Source organism: Glossina fuscipes, unplaced genomic scaffold (genome assembly GCF_014805625.2).
Source record: "Glossina fuscipes isolate IAEA_lab_2018 unplaced genomic scaffold, Yale_Gfus_2 0, whole genome shotgun sequence".
NCBI lineage: Eukaryota > Metazoa > Arthropoda > Insecta > Diptera > Glossinidae > Glossina > Glossina fuscipes.
The window spans coordinates 7,880,017-7,899,722 of NW_023998414.1; the positions used below are offsets into that span (position 1 = coordinate 7,880,017).

Consider the following 19,706-nt stretch of genomic DNA (forward strand, 5'->3'; position numbering starts at 1 on the left):
CTTAAGCGTCTTTGACTGTTGCAATTAAACATGAGACAAAAAAAAAATACAATAATCAAGTCAACTTAAAATCTGAAACTGATCAACGATAATGGATCTCATTTTACGTATCTATTATAACTACGCATGGAGCTGCAAAATTAATTTATGCCCAACCTCTGTTCACGGATATGACAAGTGAAGACAAGTGAAGTGGAACAGAGTTTGTCGTTAATTACTTTACACCATTTACATTGGAAGTGACCGAAAAAGTGGACCGACCCAACTTATTTTCAATCTATTGCTGTTTTTTATGATTATCTTATAACAATTTCTATTCATATTCCATTGCTGCTATTCTTCTCTTGCAACTCTTCTGTTGCTATTCTTTTGCTACGGCCCTCTTTTCTATATCTATTGCTATATTTTTGTATTATCAGTCTTCATATTGCCATTGCATTATTACTGCTCGTGCGACTGATATAAATTTTTTAGTGAACATTGAAAGAAGAAATTTTTTTATTATAGAGCCCATGTGGGTTTAATTAGGTGGTAAAAAATATTTCATTATTTTATATATTTTTTTTGTTTTTTCTTCTAATCTATACTCTTTCCTCTTAAGTGTTTACAGTCGTTTCATCTTTTTTAATACTTTATCCTCCATTTTAAATGAAATAAGCGATTATTTTGTTTTTCTTAAGTGTTGTTGTTTAGTCCTGTTTTTTTTTTGTATTTTTTTTCTTTTGTTTTTTTTTTTTTTTGTGTTTTTTTAGCAAAATAAAGCACATTTCATTTACAAATGTATTGTGATAATCATATATATATATATATATATATATATATATATATAAACATTTATAAGTGAGGATATCAGAGATACAAGTGGTATCTTGAAATACTTGTTAAAAATTACAAAAACAACAAAATTTAACAATAAAGTATATTTTAACAATTTATGAAAACCATTTCATTCCCTTGCGTTTTCTTTTCCTACAAAAAAGCATTACTAACGTATGGTAGATAATATTATGTATTATTTTTTTAAATTTAAAATTACATTAAAATGAAGAAAAAGATAAAAATAAAAAAAAATAAAAAAAAAAAAGGAAGAAAAATTTACAGATTATACGGTATAGTGAGAATAATTATACATATATGTGCATGTCTATGTTCATGGATGCGGTGTTGTTTGCAAATTATGGCTTCAATCTGTATTATCTAATATGGCATCGATTAAGGCCACAACCTTTTGACGAAATCGGCGATTTTGTTTGCCCGACATTTCCTTCAAAAACGGATGCAAACTATTTAGAAACGATTGATCAGCATCTGGTGCATTGTTGTTTTGGTGGTTACTGTTGCTATGGTTATGAGTGGTTGTAGTCGTAATAGTGTTAGTATTGCTGCTGCTTGTGCCGGTCATTAAACAGTGGCGCTGATGTTCATGCTTACATTTAATCCATTCGGCAAATTCGGTTAAATCAACAGCAGGGACGGTACTTGTACTACGCTGTTGTTCCGCTGGTGGGAAAGAACCGCTACCACTAACGCAAACATTTCCACCACTACTATTACCACCAGCATTACCACCGCCACCGGTACCACTACAGCCGCTACCATTCAATGCCGGATTGGTGGCCGAGGCTGAATTATGATTATTTGTGCTGCTAATGTGCCCTGTATTCGAGCCACCGCCCAATATGCTGCCAAATCTTCGTTGCAAATCCGATGTTGACGATAAATTGGCAGACGCTGCAACATTAGCTTGGTTAGCATTTATTATATCTTGCTCTTGTTTGATGGCATGCAAACGTGGCAGTGGCTGTGGTAAAGGTATTGGTGCATGTTGCCCACTCATGCTAAGATTGGCTATCATGGCTGCGCCCTCATGCAACGATACGACGACATCTCCTTCTGCTATGGCCGCTACTTCCGTTGAATTACTTGAATCTTTGGTTTCATCACTACTCACCACCGGCATCGGCATATTGCTAATCCGTGTCATAGGCGGTGGACTCGGTATATTGCCCTGGGCTGCTGCTTTACGTTGGGCTATAATGCTAGCGCTATTCTTTAATCGCGTTTTCGTATAGGGTATAAGGAATTGCAAATATTTGGACAGATAGTATTTACGTTTACCGCGGCCAGTACTGGTACGTGATAGTTTCAACGATCGCAAGAAACTGCTACGTATTGTACGCCAACGTTCCCGACAATTTCGTACTGAAACATTTGCAAAAAATATTTCTTTTTATTACCAGAATTAAAAAACTCTATCTATTTTTTTTTCCCTAAGGCAAAAATTATTGATTTACAAGAAGTGAGTAAAGCCGAACACTTGATCCAGCATGATGTTAGTTTGCAATGGCTTTACGCGCTCAGAAAAGTTAAATTCAAAGTATTGCAGTAAGTAAGCGAGAGGATACCTGGCCGAAGGCATGGAAATCGCCCACAGCTAGCAAAGTACATAACAAATGTATGGTAAGATATTAGTAAGTAAGTGTTTTTCGATTTTTTTTTTTTTTGGTAGACAGATTCGTGATTTAATATTTTTACACCCTACACCGCTGGTGGGGCAGAGGGTATATTAATATTAAGTGCGAACGCATATAACACGCAGAAGGACTTAAGATAGTCCCGTCTTTTATTATACCAATCGATTCAGAATCATAAACTGAATTGATAGGAGCCTGTCTGTCCGTCTATATGTCTGATGTCGGTGCATGTCGATTTGTGTTCATGCTACACGTACTAATTTTTGAGATGTGTTGATGAAATTTTGTACAGAAAACTTTTTTGATTCAAGGACGAATACTAATGAAAATGATTCGGATCGATCGACTTTTTCGACAACTCGACATGTAACACCCTGTTGTGAAAAGTCATTATATGGGAAAAAATTGCATTCTTCGAAATTTCTCGGCAAAAGTGGCCAAGTAGTAGTATTTCGGCATTATAAATTGATATGAAAACGCTAAACCGGCTGTGACAATTTTTGAAACCCCTCTTATATAAGTGAAAACTGAAGTCCATATGACAAAATGCTTTATGATGAGAATTATATCATAATAGTTATTTAACACAAACAAATTAACTCTATGAAATTTGGAAAATCTAGGCCCATTATAAGTTTTTTTTCCCCTTATCCGATTTAGATTTACTTATTAATGTAGAGGCTTTCTATACCCAAGACCATTGGTTGCATAAGAGTATATTAAGTATGTGCGGTTGTGCAACGGCCAGAAGGACTTGAGATGGACTCATCTTTCATTACATCGAACGATTGAGTGACACATTCTGAATTCATCTAAGTCTGTCTGTCCATCTGTCTACCGTCTTTTCTTTTGTTCAACCTACGCGACGCAATTTTTCAGATATATTGATGAAATTTGATACAATGATGTGTCTTGACCCAAGGACCACGTTTTCGATCGCTTACAATATGACGCCTTATTTTGAGCAGTTATTATATGAATAACTTTTGCGGTGGTGTACGGTATTTTTCTCATTTACTCTCTTTTTTTCTTTCGTTGAATGGATGATTTCATAATATAAGTGTGGTATCAAGAGTATCTCGCAATTGCTTAATGCGATGGTACCTTCATCACAGCTGTGTGTCATTTCAAGTTTTCTTGCGAATGATCGACCGAACACACAAAGGCCCATAACGAAATCTATTTAGAATCTTTAAAGGTTAAAAACTTATATAAGATATTTTGATGGAACTTTCTCACCAAGAAAAGGTCGAATTAAGTTTTATTAGCTCAATCGATTAATTCATCATGAAATTCAATCGTTTATTGACATTTGGCACAAGTAATACAACAACAGTGGAATTAAAATAGCTCAAGTGCAGAAAGGTACAATGAAAAAATTAAGCAGATCAGTGCATAATAACACTAACCATATTCAGAATTTTAGGAAATCCTGATCGCAATTCTAAATCTATCCACATTAACAATAGCTTTGATACTAAAAGGTAACGAGCTTCACACTATTATAAAAGAAATAGTCTCAATGGTCTTAAATACTTATTATCGGGACGAATTAAATTCATCGCACGTGTGGATCTAACGAATTGGATTTTCTTATGTAGGTATTCCGGTGGACAAGTATAAATAAATAGGTTGACGAACAAAGATCGCATTTCTCATATGAAGAAATGATGGAAGATTAAAATCTAAAATCTTTCACGATCACTTACGATATTCATATATCGTATGTCATATTTACTCTTATTGAAGACTGGTATCTGATACATTTATTGACAGCCAACTGTAGTTTCCTATTTGAGCTATGATCAAGGTGGCCTTATACGTTCTTTGCCATGCTATATAAGTAGCATAATCTCGATTAAGCTCGAATTCGAACATTGAAGGAGGATGACGAGGTTCCTATAGATTATTATGTCATCAGGACTTAATTGCAAAATTAAGATTAAAAATTCGACTGAGAATGCCAATCACTGCGTCAGTCAGTCATCATAATCCTAGACAAAGTGCTATAACCATAACTTGTTAGGTTTGCTCGAATTTATTTCTCTCCCGGAATATATATAAAATATCGCATAAATTACTTAGCAAATACTTGTTTGGCTCATCTTTATACCCCACACCCACACACTTGTGGTACAGATAATATATTAAGTTTGTGCGTACGTATGTAACACGAAAAAGTGCTTAAGAAAAATCCAACTTTTATTATACCTTTCGATCAGAATCGTTTTCTGAATTGAACCAAGCTTGTCTCTGTCCGTCTGATGTCTGTCCATGTGAATTTGTGTTCAAGCTACAGATCGCATTTTATGAGATATTTTGATGAAATTTAGTGCAGTGACATGTTTTGGCCCAAGGCCGAACGCCTTTGAAAATGGTTCGGATCACTCTTCCATTCTTAAAATTGTTGTATGGAAAAAAAAACTGCAATTTTCAAAATTTCTCGACAAAACTCATTCTGTAATAGTATTTGGACATTCTAAATTGGTATAAAAAATTCGATGCGATTGACGTAATTTTTTGAACTCTCCCTCATAAAACCGCTCCTACGACAAATGAATCTTTATGCAGTAAAAAGGTGTAATTTTTAATATTTCATGGTGAAAATATGTTCATTATATTAAATTGGCATGGAAATCAACCTTACCTAATCTGGACCAAGTAGGTCTTTTTTTTTGGATATCACCGCATATACGAATTTCTCCAATATGCAGGCTTTCATGAAGATTATGCCTTTGGATAGAGATAACGTGCAAAATTGTGGTATATTATTACCATAAAGAGTGAATAACGGTTTTATGCGAAATGATATACGGTGCCTAAAAGTCTCCCCTTCCCGACTATAGTGTTCTTGCCTGTTTCAAGTTGATTTCATGATGCCATCTTTCTGTCCGCTATAAAAATGGAAAAAGTCAAAAACTTCTGTACCCTACATGAGTTCGTGTAATGCAATAATATCTATATATACATATTTATATATATATACAGGTGAAATACAAAGTATTAGTTAATCTTGCTTAGTTTTCATAAGACCCACTTATATAAGAGGAGAGTTTAGTACGAAATGCTAAAAATTCGCTCTTCTGGCGAGCTAAAGTCTTATTTTCACTGGGAACGTTTATACGAAAATAGGCCTCAAAATAGAATATGGAGAAAATAATTAAATAATTCATTAGGTGGAAAAATTTTTTCTCTTTAATATATCGTACCTTTCCCTACAACTCTCTAAAAAGAATGTTGCGGTCAAATGAATTCCTACTGAGAAGTTGTAACCCAGTGTCTTATCTGTGAATTTCCAACTTCTCTAAATCACTAACAGATGTCCAAATAAAAATATATTAGATGCGCATTCGAATAGAGGCTAAAGCATGACGCTGAGATCAGCCTCAGTGCTGGGAATTATTTGGTATAAAGATTTTGAAATGCATTATGAATTCGTTTATAGATTTTTAAATTTTCTGATGCTTCTCTCTAGCGTTTCGCAACATGCAAATGGTAAGGCGAGCGATTTTCTCTTGGGGATGCGCAAAAAACCGCACTTTCGAGCATAAAATCAGTATTAAAAGAGCGTGAATATGGAAGAGTTGTTGCTGTGGTCTTGGGATGTTGCACTAGCTGATAAGAAAGAAAATTATAAAAATTATGTTGACAAGATTTTAAAAGCGTTTTAATCGAAAGACAATTTTTAAAAACGACACGTAACGCTTTACAATACCGTTATGTAATAATATCCTGTAGAGAAGAACATAGGATTTTTCATCGGAATAACTCAAAAATTGCGAATCAAATTTCCATGGACAGACATCAGACGGACAGACCAGGCTTAGATCAATTCAGATTATAATTCTACATCGTTCGATATAATAAAAGTTGGATCTACCTTAAGCCCTCCTGCCTGTTACATATGTCCGCACTAATTTAATATACCAAGTAGCGTAGGATATAAAGAGTGACTTCTTTTCAATGACAAATTAAACTTTTTTTTATCCAAATGCTCGCCAATCACGCAAAAATCAGTATATCTAAAAAGTCTTGCGCCATTGTGTAGCAAAAAAAAGCGTGTAAATAAAATGACTCTTCTTTTTTTTTATATACCCACCACTGTAAGATGGGGTATGCTCGTTCTATTTTTTTTCTCTAATGTGTGTGTGCAGTACCCAAACGGAAGCTTCAACGATCCTATAAAATATATTTATATATTTATTCTTGATCGGCGTCACATTCTCAATTGATTTAGCCATGTCGGTCCGTCTGTGTGGTGTGGTGTGTGTTGTTAGCACTCTCTCGGTCGCAAAAAAGAAAGATATCGACATTAAATTTTGGTAAAAACCTTGGAAGTTTTTTGCACGCATGTTGCTATTGAAAATGATCCGAATCGGTCACAGCAGATGCCCGCAGTGGAGCATAAACTGAACGCCATTCCGTTTTTCTTAACAAGGATTTGTGCGGGTATTGCTCGTCATTCAGAAATTAGAAAAAGTTAGAAAATTGAAATTTTCCACATTTGCATTACGAGGCAGTCTACTCTTTACACGCAAAAATGGGGAAAATCAACCATTCCCCACATACACACAATTACAAGTGATAAACTTTTATTTATTTATTTTTTTGTCACTTTTTTAAAGTTTTATGCTTATTACGCTTATCGATCATAAGGCAAACAACACAAAATGTTGTGGGTATCAAATACAAGAGGAACTTGACGGGTAGAAGGCGAGAAGCATAGTGATAGTGGTATGCGAAATTCGACCCCTGCCGAAGATAGCTTTCTTACTTGGTTAGAGTACAAGTTTGTACCAATTATGAATGCATGCCGCAGAGTTTCTTTGCATAAAGATGCCACGTCTGCCCTTATATCTTACACCATTTGTGGCTCAAGGGTCTATTGACTTTGTATGGACGTATGCAAAACTCAGAAGGGCTTGAGATACGCCCACCCTTTACTATGGTAATCGATTCAGAATCCACCTTCTGAAACCATCTGAGCTTATCGGTCCGCCTAACACTCATGCTTTCTTATATGCTCAACCTACAGGCAGCAATTTTGGAGATATTTTGATAAAATTTACTACACTGACGTCTTTTGCCCTAGGCACGAAAGTCCCCAAAAAAAATTTTTCCTATTTGAACTATTTTTGGCCACCACGTGCCATATGACACTTACCTGGTAGGCTTATCGAGCCTAAACACAACGGGGCCCGATTGCTAATTTAAGCGGGAGATGTAAACTTGCATCTATTGAAAGCAATGCATACGAATTTAATTATCAAGCGTAAATAAAAATGCCGCATTAAGTCGCATAGGCGCTTACAGTGAGATTTGGGAAGCAAAAGCTGCAATCGATTCTTATTGTCATTCACTATACACTCGGAGACTATATATTGCAAGTGCATAAATAAGATCATAAGTTTAAAAAAAAAAAAAAGGAAAATTACTCTGAAAACGCAAGAAACTAGATCAAGGAGTGATAGTTAAAAGCGGCTTTTAACCTGACGGTATAACTAGATCTTTATTTTTCCCCAAAATGCTATTGGGTCGATCAATAAAGCTAATGAATGCTAAGACGAATAATGTTGACTGAATTTTTATCTAATTTTTTTTTTTTTTTTTTTTTTTTTTTTTGGTCTGTAAGTATTGCTATAAATATGGATGATGGTTACATGGCAAGAGATAGGCGCCAACGCTCACACACCTGCTTGAATAACGACTCTAACAGACGATTGATTTAAAATGTAACCGACTGTTGCAAGGCTCTGCAAATGAAGCTCCTTATGGTACACATACACATATATGCATATGCATTACGAATGTTGTTCAAATGTTAAGTCAGTGTCGCATCTTCCTATACACCGGTGGTATGCTTCGAGCAAACTCTCAAGCTAAAAACAAATTTATTATCATAAAATCACCTTTGAATATTTGGTCAGATAAACAAAATCTATTTTGCTACTGATCCAAACAAACAAACAGACGGGAATTTTTTCATTCATTCATTCATTCATTCATTCATTCATTCATTGCAATGGAATATATTCCATGTAATAGGCTATTGAATATGTTTAATTCTCACCTTAAAGCATAAAAGTGTCATAATGAACGAACAAGAAAAAAAATATATATATATATACCTTTCAATACACAATATTAAGAACAACAACAGCGATAACAATAACAAGTGTGACAACATATTTTGCTTAAGCAAAAAGCTAAACTAACACAATATATATATATATATATATATATGCATATATGCATATATGATCTTGCATGCATTTACGCAAGCATCTCATTATGAGCAAAAGGTAGAGTGTAAAAAAATAATTCAATAGAACATTAATGAGACAAGAAGTGTAGCATTTTTCTATTTGATGAACGTTGCAAAAAGCTTCTTCTTCTTCTTTTTTATTTTTATTTTTTTTTCTGCAATACACTATACACTTAAAGGTAAAAACTCAACAAAATACAAACAAGAGAAATACAAAGCTTAATAGCCATACATACACATACACACCTAAGCAAATTGATTAGGCACAAAGAAAGTTTAGTAACGAAATAATGAACATGAGAATGTAAGAGCAGCACCTAAGGCATTGAGGACGAGCCGAAGCGGAACGAGAGAGATAGATAGATAGATAGATAGATAGATAGAGAGAGAGAAATAACTAAAAAATTTGCTTACAGTGAGGCAACACTAAATATCGCAATATGCAGCGGACTTTGCATTTGCATATATATTCCACCGGTATATACCTATAGGTTGGTTGGTTGGTTGGTTGGTTGGTTGGTTGGTTGGTTGGTTGGTTGGCTGGTTATCTTTCAGAAGAAGAGCTTTTTGCGTTATTTAAAACAAACATCAATTGTATGCAAAAGACGATACAGCACTTTTGCTAAATGAGTTATAAAGACTGGAGGAGAGTGTGACGTTTTCGTTTTGTGAGTATCAACTCGCAAAAGCTATTTATACCTGGTGCACAAGCCAGCTTTGCATGCATTTACACGCACACCCACAAACATATACAAATACAAGCATATGCTTGCATGCATAAACAATTTGACTGAATGACACATGGTTAGTGTGACATTTCATCAATTGCATGATTTTAATATATATAAATGTAAGCAAGTACTAACGAATAATTATATATATTTATATATATATATATATATATATATATATATATACATACATACATACATACATACATTATAACGTTATACATACACATGTAGGCATACAACATATGTGACTCTGTGTCTATCATGCATGCTTGTATGAATTCATCTTTATATATATAAGGAGTAAACTGAATCATATGCATGCAGAAGCTTTTGTTCTTATATGTTTTTTTTTTTTTTCTTTTTTTCTTTTCTTTTTGAGACAATAAACACAACACAAATTACGTCGTATGCATTTTGCATTTAGTGACCATGACGAAGCTAATCGAATTTTGTTGTATTTGTTTGGTGTTTGAAAACAACAAAATCAACAACAACAAAAAAAAAAAGAAGAAAATCAGCCATTATTCATTGGAGGCATAAGCGCAAAAAAATCCAATTAGGATAATAGTCGAATATTTGAATTATATTTTCCTTCGAGAATGCATTTAAAGGAGATTTCTATTCATAGATAACACTACGTATGCATTGCAATTGAAATGAAAGCAATTTAATGAAAGTATGATATCAACGGTCGTTTTTCTATACTTTTCGTAACAAAATGTAATTACGATTATTACGAATATTCATCTTGAAGCGTATTTCGATAACATATACACATATATTATCTGAAGCACATATGAAGGATATTTTATTCATTCATTCTCATGTTTAAGTAAGAAGCTAAAAACAATTCGCTCCATGTGTCGATTAATAAATAATAATCCCATTGTGGCAATTCAACAGTTAATAGGGTCAGCGAATGAAAAATAACTGCTTTTGTCGAATACCAACTTATGGGAATAAATAAAGAAACGCCATGCGCAGCGAGGCTGTTACAACTCGACAAGGGATAGATGTAAGATAGGGAACATATAAGCGCGTGAGGCGCAACTCAATTGTCGATCAGCCGATCATTTGGTTACATTCTCGGTGACTGTCTTTTATCTTTTTGTTTTTTGTTTTTTTCTGCCCATTGTCTTACGGCCGGAGTGTTAGGCTTTCTATGCAAAATACGTTGCAAACCAGCCGCAAAGATTTCCAGTTACCGCGAACAAGATATTATCATCAAAATGTTCCAGTCAACATTAACTCTGGAGTGCACGCATATATGGGGCCCGCTTGATTTTTTGCACATTAATCGATTGGCATTTTTTTTTTTTTTTACACGACTCACGAGAACGTCAACTAAGGCTGGTACCCAAAATAAGCTGGAATATGATGAACAAAGATTTCAACAAGAAAATGAGCTAAACAAGTTGAAAGCGTTATCGAAAAATATACGATTCCAAGATTGAATGACACGGCGTCACCTTTTCGATTCTGAATTAAAGTAAACGTCACAACAACGTTAGAGAAACGCACAATAAATGTCACGATGTCATTTTAAGAGAAACCATCACAAAGATGATGTGCCCTTACATGAAGACACTTCAACAGCTAAGAATTTCAAATTTTTGTGGGGGGGGGCGGGGGGCCCAACTAAGTCGGTCCAACTCACTTCCGCGTAAACAATTTACAGTGGAAGATTTAAATGATTGACAATAATATTTTCAAGTTCAGCTTTTCTTATGTTTTTCTTCTTCAGCTTTTCAGATCAAATAATTCGCACACTATAACATGAATAATGAATGAATGGTTGTATTTTAGGTACTAACTTTCCATCTTTACAAATTGACAATTCGAATCTCTTCGAGTCGCCGCCTTTCCCCCACTCCACACGCCCCACTCTATAATTGCCTAGAGAAACTTCCTTCACGTCACACACAATGAGTTTTTAAACAGTAAGAAGACGAATTTTTAATTTGAATGAATTTCTTACCTCTGCTATAGTAGTTAGGGCAAAATATATTAAACCTTCGTATTGTAAAATGGCGTTCATCTCACATTTCAGCGCATGTGCGCGGGAATTGGATGAATGAAATGAATATAAATAAATTTTTTGATTTCTTAAAAGCTCAATACTTTTTATGGTCTATATTAATATTTTATTGATACGTTTAGAAAAAAATCCCTTTAAATATTCGCAGTGTTGCAATTTTCATAACAACAATTAGTGCTTCGTTCGCTATTCCGGGAGATTTAGCTAAAACATATATATCTTTATTGTATTAGAAGTGTTTGACTTCGTTGGTAAATATATTTAATTGAAATTGTAAATTTATGCATCATATATTCGGACAAGAAAACTTACACATCCATATATAAGCCATATTCACGAAAATAGAAAGATTTATTTTTTCCATTTTATTATTTATTTCAATTGTATGTTATATATTCGGACAAGAAAACTTATACATTCTAATATAAGCCATATTGACGAAAATAGAAAGATTTATTTTTTCCATTTTATTATTTACTATTTATTTTAATTGTATATCATATATTCGGACAAGAAAGAGCATATTAAAATTTTAATTACCATAAAGCGTAGAGAACAAATTATTTAATAATAATGACAAAGTTAGAATTATATTTCCGTATAAAAGAGGAAATATTGAATTTTTTCTCGGTGCGAATGAAGCCGCTTAAGGGATATGCACGTGATAGGGAGTTGTGAATCGTTATGATCGTAAATAAAATAAATGATATCGATATTTATTTTTACCAAATATATATATACATACACTTAGTTTACAGAGATTTCTATACAAAACTAATACATTCTCCGCGGGATGGGTAGAGTAGAGTCAAAGTGAAATATGAAACGAGGACAGTAATGATATCTTTTACAAATAAACAATTTGTGAACCAATGCGTTCACTTGTATATATATATATATATATATATATATATATGTATGTGTGTGCTTAGTACATTTGCTTGCACATATCATTACTGCTAGTATACGTTGCATGGACAATGCGAATGTTCCAAAGTCTAATAACGTAAATGCAGTCAGTGCCATAAGCGAAAAGTCAATTACACACACACACACACACACAGCAACACCAAGCAACAATACTAACAATCAAAGCAGCAAAAAGCTGCAAATGAAAATCAGTAAACTTTGGCACAAATTTTTTTGAAAAAGCAAAAAAGGAAAAGAAAAAAAAATATCCGAAATACGTGCATAGAGCATATAGCACAAAAGCCATAATTGACTGGAGAGAGAAAGAAGAAGGGCAAACATAATGCAAGTGCTTTAGTTAACTGTAAAGCCAAAGTGCGTGAGTAATTTTTCCACCACAACGGCATACATGAGTGTGAATATATATATATATACCCAATTTACATATATACAAATATATTATTACATATGCATAGATTTGTCGTAGCAAGCCTATGGTAGCAAGTCAAAATACTACAAGTCATAGGCAAATGCAATAAGCTGTTTTTCTTATTGTCTTAGATATTGGATGAAATCGTTAAGAAGTTAGTTATCAAAAGCAGAAATGAGCTTTAAATAAACGCCATATATGTGTAAGTATGTTTGTTTATTTTCGTGCGCATATTATAAAATAAAAATCATTTTCTATCAATGTCGTGTAACAGCAGTAATAACCGCATTCGCAGTAACGCACATTAAATAGCTTAGAAAATGCTAAGCGAATGCACCTCTGTGTGTGTCATAACCAAATGCATTTAAATGAATACGCGAACATTTTTGCCATGATTAAAGTTGATGGTGGCAGAGCGGGGCGGGAAAGCTTCGCGAAGCAAGAAAGAACTATAAAGGAACACACGTACACGTTACACACAAATCATAGACACTTGGAAATTAATGTACGGCACTTACTGCCACAAATACATACGTATATATATATGTATATATATATATATATATATATATATATATATATATTTACGTGTGTGCTTATTAGCCAACCAAGTTAGTAAATAATCAGCTGAGTTTTGTTTTGTATATATAAAAAAGTGGATCATCATTTTTGCTTTAGAAAAAATAAATAAATAAAAAAAATAAAAAAAAAAAATGAAAAAAATTCCAAATATTACTTACCCGTATCTTTTGTTTCGTTCGCCACCTCTTGCCAGGCTTTTTGTATTTCATCCTTTTTACTATACTCGGGCAGTGTGGAATTCCAAAGGCACGGCTTTGATTCCACCAACTGCACAAATTTAACATTAAATACGGGATCATCTTTGCGGCTGCTCATGCTGCTGTTGACAATTTGGCTAAAGCAAGATGGTGTTATTGGTGTGGCAGCGTCAGCAGCTTCAACGTCAATGTGTTGATTATTGTTGTTGTTATGATGATTAATGATGATGGCGGTATTAGGTGCTGCAACACTTGCCGTACCAACACCAGCCGCAATAGTTGATAACAAGTCGGTCGTCGTTATGTTGTTTGTTGTTTTTGTCTAATTGAAAATGCAAGTGTTTTTCAGTTATTGTGTGGGGTAACCCTGTAGATTAGAGCTGACACAGTCACTGCTAACAGAAGAAAATTTTCTTCAACTGCTTCTGTGTTACATGAGGGAAACAGAATGACTTGATGCTATTTCTCTATTTCTCCTTATCGTTGTTATTGTTGTTATTGTTGTTGTTGCTGTTGTTTTCTTTTTCGTTTCAATACTATTATTATTGCTGCTATTGTATAAGCATATGGGAATAGAAGAGCGCGCGCGTTATTATAATATGCTGCCTGTGTGCATATTAGAATATGATGAAAGCAAAAAACAAAAGCAACTTGACTCAACGACTGTTGAGTGCCAACTGATGCAACTGAGCACAGAAAAGCGCGCAAAAAATACACTACTACTACTACTGTATGCTCACATCAAACACACACACACACATATATACAAATGATTATACATGTAAATATATATATATATATATATATATATATATTCAATATATATATATATATATATATTATATATATATTATATATATGTATAGAGATATGCACATATTAAAAACGACACCTAGCTAAACTATCGTGAAAAAGCTGTTAATGCAGTTGCCGCCATATTCTGCTGCAATTGCATGCATGCGAAAATAAATTTTAGAAGGCTACTCTGCTTGCCTGCTATTGCCCGCCCGCCTGCCTGCCCGAATTATTATGCGTCTTCACAATATATATATTTATATAGATGTATAAGTATTTGCTCGGTGGCGAATGAGAAACATATTATATATATAGGGTAAAGGAAAAAAATTGTGAGACCAACATTTGTGCCGATAGCTGAGGATATTGCAAATGCTGCTTGCTTTAAAGCGTTTAAAAGAAAATTTCGCCAACAAAATCTTCCCTTTAGAATACGAAAAGCTTTACGCTTGATTCGATTGTACGATTCATATGCACCAGCAAGTACTTGGCTGCCAACATATGCATTTTTCTCATCAACCCATCAAAGCTAGATAACTAGCAAAAGCTTTTTTCTTACTAAAAGCAAAACATTACATTAAAATGACGTCATTTCTACTTTCAGCTTTTTTTCTTACTTCTCGTACTTTTTTTCCGTTTTTTTTTTTTTTTTTTTCCATTTTATTTCAATGACAGCATACAACATTTGCAGTACGCTCTTAGAAAAAAATTCAACGGTAAATGGAATCAGAATAGTTAAAAAAAATTTCAAAAAAAAAAAGAAAACAATTACAGCAAGAAAAATGATAAATTTTCGCTTACCACCGCTAATACTGTACTTAAAATAACAAAATGCAAATCAAAAATAAAATATCTTAAGCTTTACAATTTCACCCTTTCTCACACACTTTTCTCTCTCTCGCTCTCTGTTTCGCTCTCATTCTCTCGCTCGACACATTTTTCATATTCAAAGTGACTTTGTTTCTCTCACTTTTGTTTTTTTTTTAGGATTTAATAAAGGTGCGTTTCCTAATGCATTTACTCTCAAATTTTCTCATTTTCTCATCTTTTTATCTCTCTCTCTCTCTCTATCTCTCTATAAATCTAATATTATTATTCTCGCATACACCACACGAAATCAACTTGTATGTTATGTTTTGTGTTAGTTAGTTAACAGGGAATTGTGTCGTGGTCACTTTTGGTCATTACTTATGCATGTATGTGCATGTATGATATAAAAACGGCCAGCCATGTGTGTGTGTGTGTGTGTGTGTGTGTGTGTTTGCCATCATTTTATTTTGCATAGTTCTCTATTATTTTTGTCATATATACATATATATATATATATATATATATTGACTACATACAAATTAAACGCAAGTCAATTTAGCATAGAAAACTTTGACTTTTTATAGTGGGTGTTCTTTTTGTTCTGTTCTAAGTTAAACTAGTTGTTGGGTTAAGTTGGGTTAAGTTCTTGCAAACAAAGTGCGAAATTAAATAGAGTTACCAACTATCTTTGTACGCCTTATCAAATTTTCATCGCGTGAACACGATACACATATTAGGTCCATTTCATTCCCTATATAGTCATCAGTGATCTCATACAGAATACAAAATTCTTTTACATTCTTATTTAATGTGAAATTGTTAGGGCACTTGATCTACTATTGCTACACCGAGTCTATCGAATCATTCGCTATTCGCTTTAACACAATTCGAGGAAGAAATGTCGACCAATTTCGTCACTGCAACGGCATGAAAATATTATATGTAAAAATGCTTTTATAAAAATATATTCATATATATATATATATATATATATATATATATATATATATATATATATGTATTTATGTATGCATGTATGTATGTATGTATATATGCATGCATGCATGTAATAATTTACTTTTCAAAAAGTCTCTCTAGTCAATCTTTTTCAAATTGAAATTTTTTCTCGCAAATATTTTTGAAAATAGCTTTCTTGCAAAATTAAATTAAGCAAATTTCAAGCTTAATGGCTTCAATCTAACGCAAAATCCAACTGCAATCTCAAACACACGTACGCAAACAAACGAACAAACACGTGCACCATCGTCAAGTAAACAAAACTCGAAAATATATTAAGAAAAAAAAGAGAAAAAAATTAGAAATTGCGTAAAAAGAAAACGCGAAGTACGAATGTAAGTGAAAATTACAACAACAAACCACGGCTCTCCAATTAAAAAAGATGGACCTTATGAACTAAGGCAATTCGTTTGTTTACTCGTCCCATTTAATGTCCCATGAAAATATCCACTTTCAAGATAATTGCAAGCAAGAAAATCTTGCAATAATTATATGTCGCGATGTCGCGGACATGAAGAGCATATACCATCCACAAAACTTCTCTTGATTTATTTTTTTTATTTTTTTTTTCTCTTTTTGGAAAAACAAAACTTCCTTTAAGAACAAATATGAAATAACTTGGATGGATAATAAAGTTGAGTTATTCCTATTGGAAATAAAATGAAATATTTAGGAGTTTTTTTTTTTTTTTTTTTTTTTTTTCCCTCCCCGCATAAAATATTTTATTCCATCATTACTTATTGTTTTCGCTACACTTTTTGCTAAACAGTAAAAGTTCCTTATTCGCGGGGTATATTTGTCGCGAATGCAGAGATCGTGAATACGGAATGATAATTGAATACCTATTGGAATCCTTTTATTATTATGTATATACTTTTTAGATCCGCGAATAAAGAAATTTATTATTGAGAAATTTATAGGAATTTTTTTTTTTAATCCGCGGATAGTGAAAACGCGAATGAAGGAAGCGCGAATAATGAGCTTTTACTGTACTTATAAATATGTAGTCCATGACTGGTCTACATGGACATCCGGTCTTTTATGATTGTTGAGAATCTACTCAGCCAAGTAACAAATCACTGATTGCAATAAAATGTTAATCATAACAAGTAAGAAAATTATATTCGATCGTAACCATCCTCGTTATCCCAAAAAAAGGCAAAAAAGTACAAGAAGTAAATTTTCATGCATTATAATATAAAGTGGGCGAGGCTGAAAGTTTAACTTGCTTGAAAATTATTTTGCAAATTTGTTGGCGATATCTTCATTTTTCGTTAACGAAAGTATGTTTACCACAAACACTACACAGATGCGCAGACAGGCAGACGGACATGTTTAGACGCATTCCAGATTTGAAACTGACCAAGAATTTATATAATATGAAGGTGGTTTCTGCGCATCATAAAGAGATTGAAAAAAAAAAAAAAAAAAATTTAATTTTGTTACACTATAATATCGGGTAGGTGTGATCAATCGTTCTCATCTTTCGTGCGGATACTGTAGCATCGTTCATACAATATATGTTTGAATTTTTGTATATTTATCTTCTATTGTTTATGAGTAATGAGCAAAAATCCAATTTTTTCTTTTTGCCCTTTGCAAAGGAGAGCTGTTCTCAGTTTATCGTTGAACTGTAGGCACATCTTTCGATCGATTTATTTCATTTTCAATACCTTCAGCCTGCGTGCAATAACTTCCAATGTTTCTACCAAAATTTCAAGTCGATAGTTTAATTTTTCCGAGCGGGAGGAATGTATACAACAGACATTACACAGATGGACAGACAGACAGACAGACAGACAGACAGACAGACAGACAGACAAACAAAGGAACATATTTAATCGGATTCAGAATTTGATGCTGATCAAGAATATATACACTTTGCGCGGTCTTTGAAACTTCCCTTCGGGCGTTGCAAACGTTTTCATCTTAAACTGATCATCATCATCATCATCATCATTTTGCTTACAGGCGTGTGCTAATAAATAATTACTATCCATAGCTTTACATGAAAAAGTTGACGAATTCATTGTCTCAATATTATTTTGATATTGTGCCGATTTTAGATCCTGGTTGGTAAATGAAACCTTTACCGGCACATTGTCTTTAAAGAGTTTCAAAGATATAAGTTTAATGGGCTCAATTCGCTCACAATATGTTGATCACTAATTTCGCTTCAATATTTCATGAAATTACTTGTCTATCGAAATTATGTCGCCAGAAATTGTTTCAATTGTTGTCCAGACGTTGCTTGAATCAATACTCTCCTCCAATTAGTTCCATAATTTTCGTGTCGAAAAGACAATGAAATTATCTCAAGCCGAGTTTCATGTAAATGTTTTGGTTTTTATCATTTTTAATATCGAATGATTTACTTTCGGCCATGAAAAGTGTTAGAAGCTCACGTTTTGAAAATTTTAAGTTATTAGTCGAGACTCTTGCCTACTCAGCTCGCCAAGATAGCTGACATTTCACATAGTCGGTTCAGGTCTTTGCTAAATTACGAAAACTAGCCAATACACGTGCAAGAGCATGCACGCATGCAAACCAAACAAAGCTTTGCACAACCAAAAAATATGTTATCGCTATTAAGCGTAATGCATATACGCACAATACAAATAGTGACAGATATGTGGAAATCAAGTTATAACAAGCTTTAGAGACCTAATGTTAGTTTACTTTTTTAAGATATCTTAACGGAAGCTGAAAGGATTTATCACCGCCAAAATCTCCCATATATACAACCGCCTGAATAGACCAATGAAATTAAATATTTCCTTATCCTTAGCCTGAGTAGCCGAAGGCGAGGAATCTCGACTAGCAAGGCAATGGTCGTGGGTTCGAATCTCAAGTGCGGTAGAGTTTTTAATAAAAGCCGGATAGCCTTAGATGCTAGTGCTTTTAAGTGTTTAGTCTTAGAATTTATTTCTCTAGCGAAATTAATAATAATAATAACAATAATAATAATAATAATAAATATTTCCGACATTGTCTTGCCTGACAATGCTCGACCAGACGCTGCAAGAGTTGTCAATCATATACTGCTGCAGCTCGAATGCGAAGTTCTGCCGCACACACAGTACCCATTACCGATTGTTCGGATCGATGAGTAATAAGCATAAAATATCAAAGAAGTGAGAAAAAGAATTTATAACTTTATATATAGGCGTGACCGTGGTTTCTTTCATTCTAATACAAGTGCTACAGGACCACCCAAGTTTTTATCGTTGTACCTGTTGCGGTTCAAAAGTAACGACCAAAACGCGAGATTGAGTTTATTTTTGAAAACGCAGGTTGAATCACATAACGTTGTGTAAACTTTAACTGATTTGGCTCAACTTTAATACCAGTCTGCGTGCAAAAGCTTCCCAAGTTTGTGCCGAATTTGAAGGCGATAGCTTAATTTTTACGACCAGGAGAACGTTTACCACAGACGTTACGCAAATAGGCGGATC

General features: G+C 33.6%; 1 protein-coding gene across 1 annotated transcript; it reads right to left on the reverse strand.

Annotated features, from left to right (window-relative positions):
• Positions 1–831: 831 nt before the first annotated feature.
• On the reverse strand, positions 832–14,308 carry LOC119644362 (homeotic protein caudal). The gene is made up of 2 exons (XM_038043907.1): positions 13,591–14,308; positions 832–2,202 (listed from the first exon to the last, which is right to left on the reverse strand). Exons 1-2 carry the CDS (start codon positions 13,745–13,747, stop codon positions 1,184–1,186), a joined length of 1,176 nt encoding a protein of 391 aa, XP_037899835.1. The 5' UTR covers positions 13,748–14,308; the 3' UTR covers positions 832–1,183.
• Between the last annotated feature and the right edge of the window lie 5,398 nt (positions 14,309–19,706).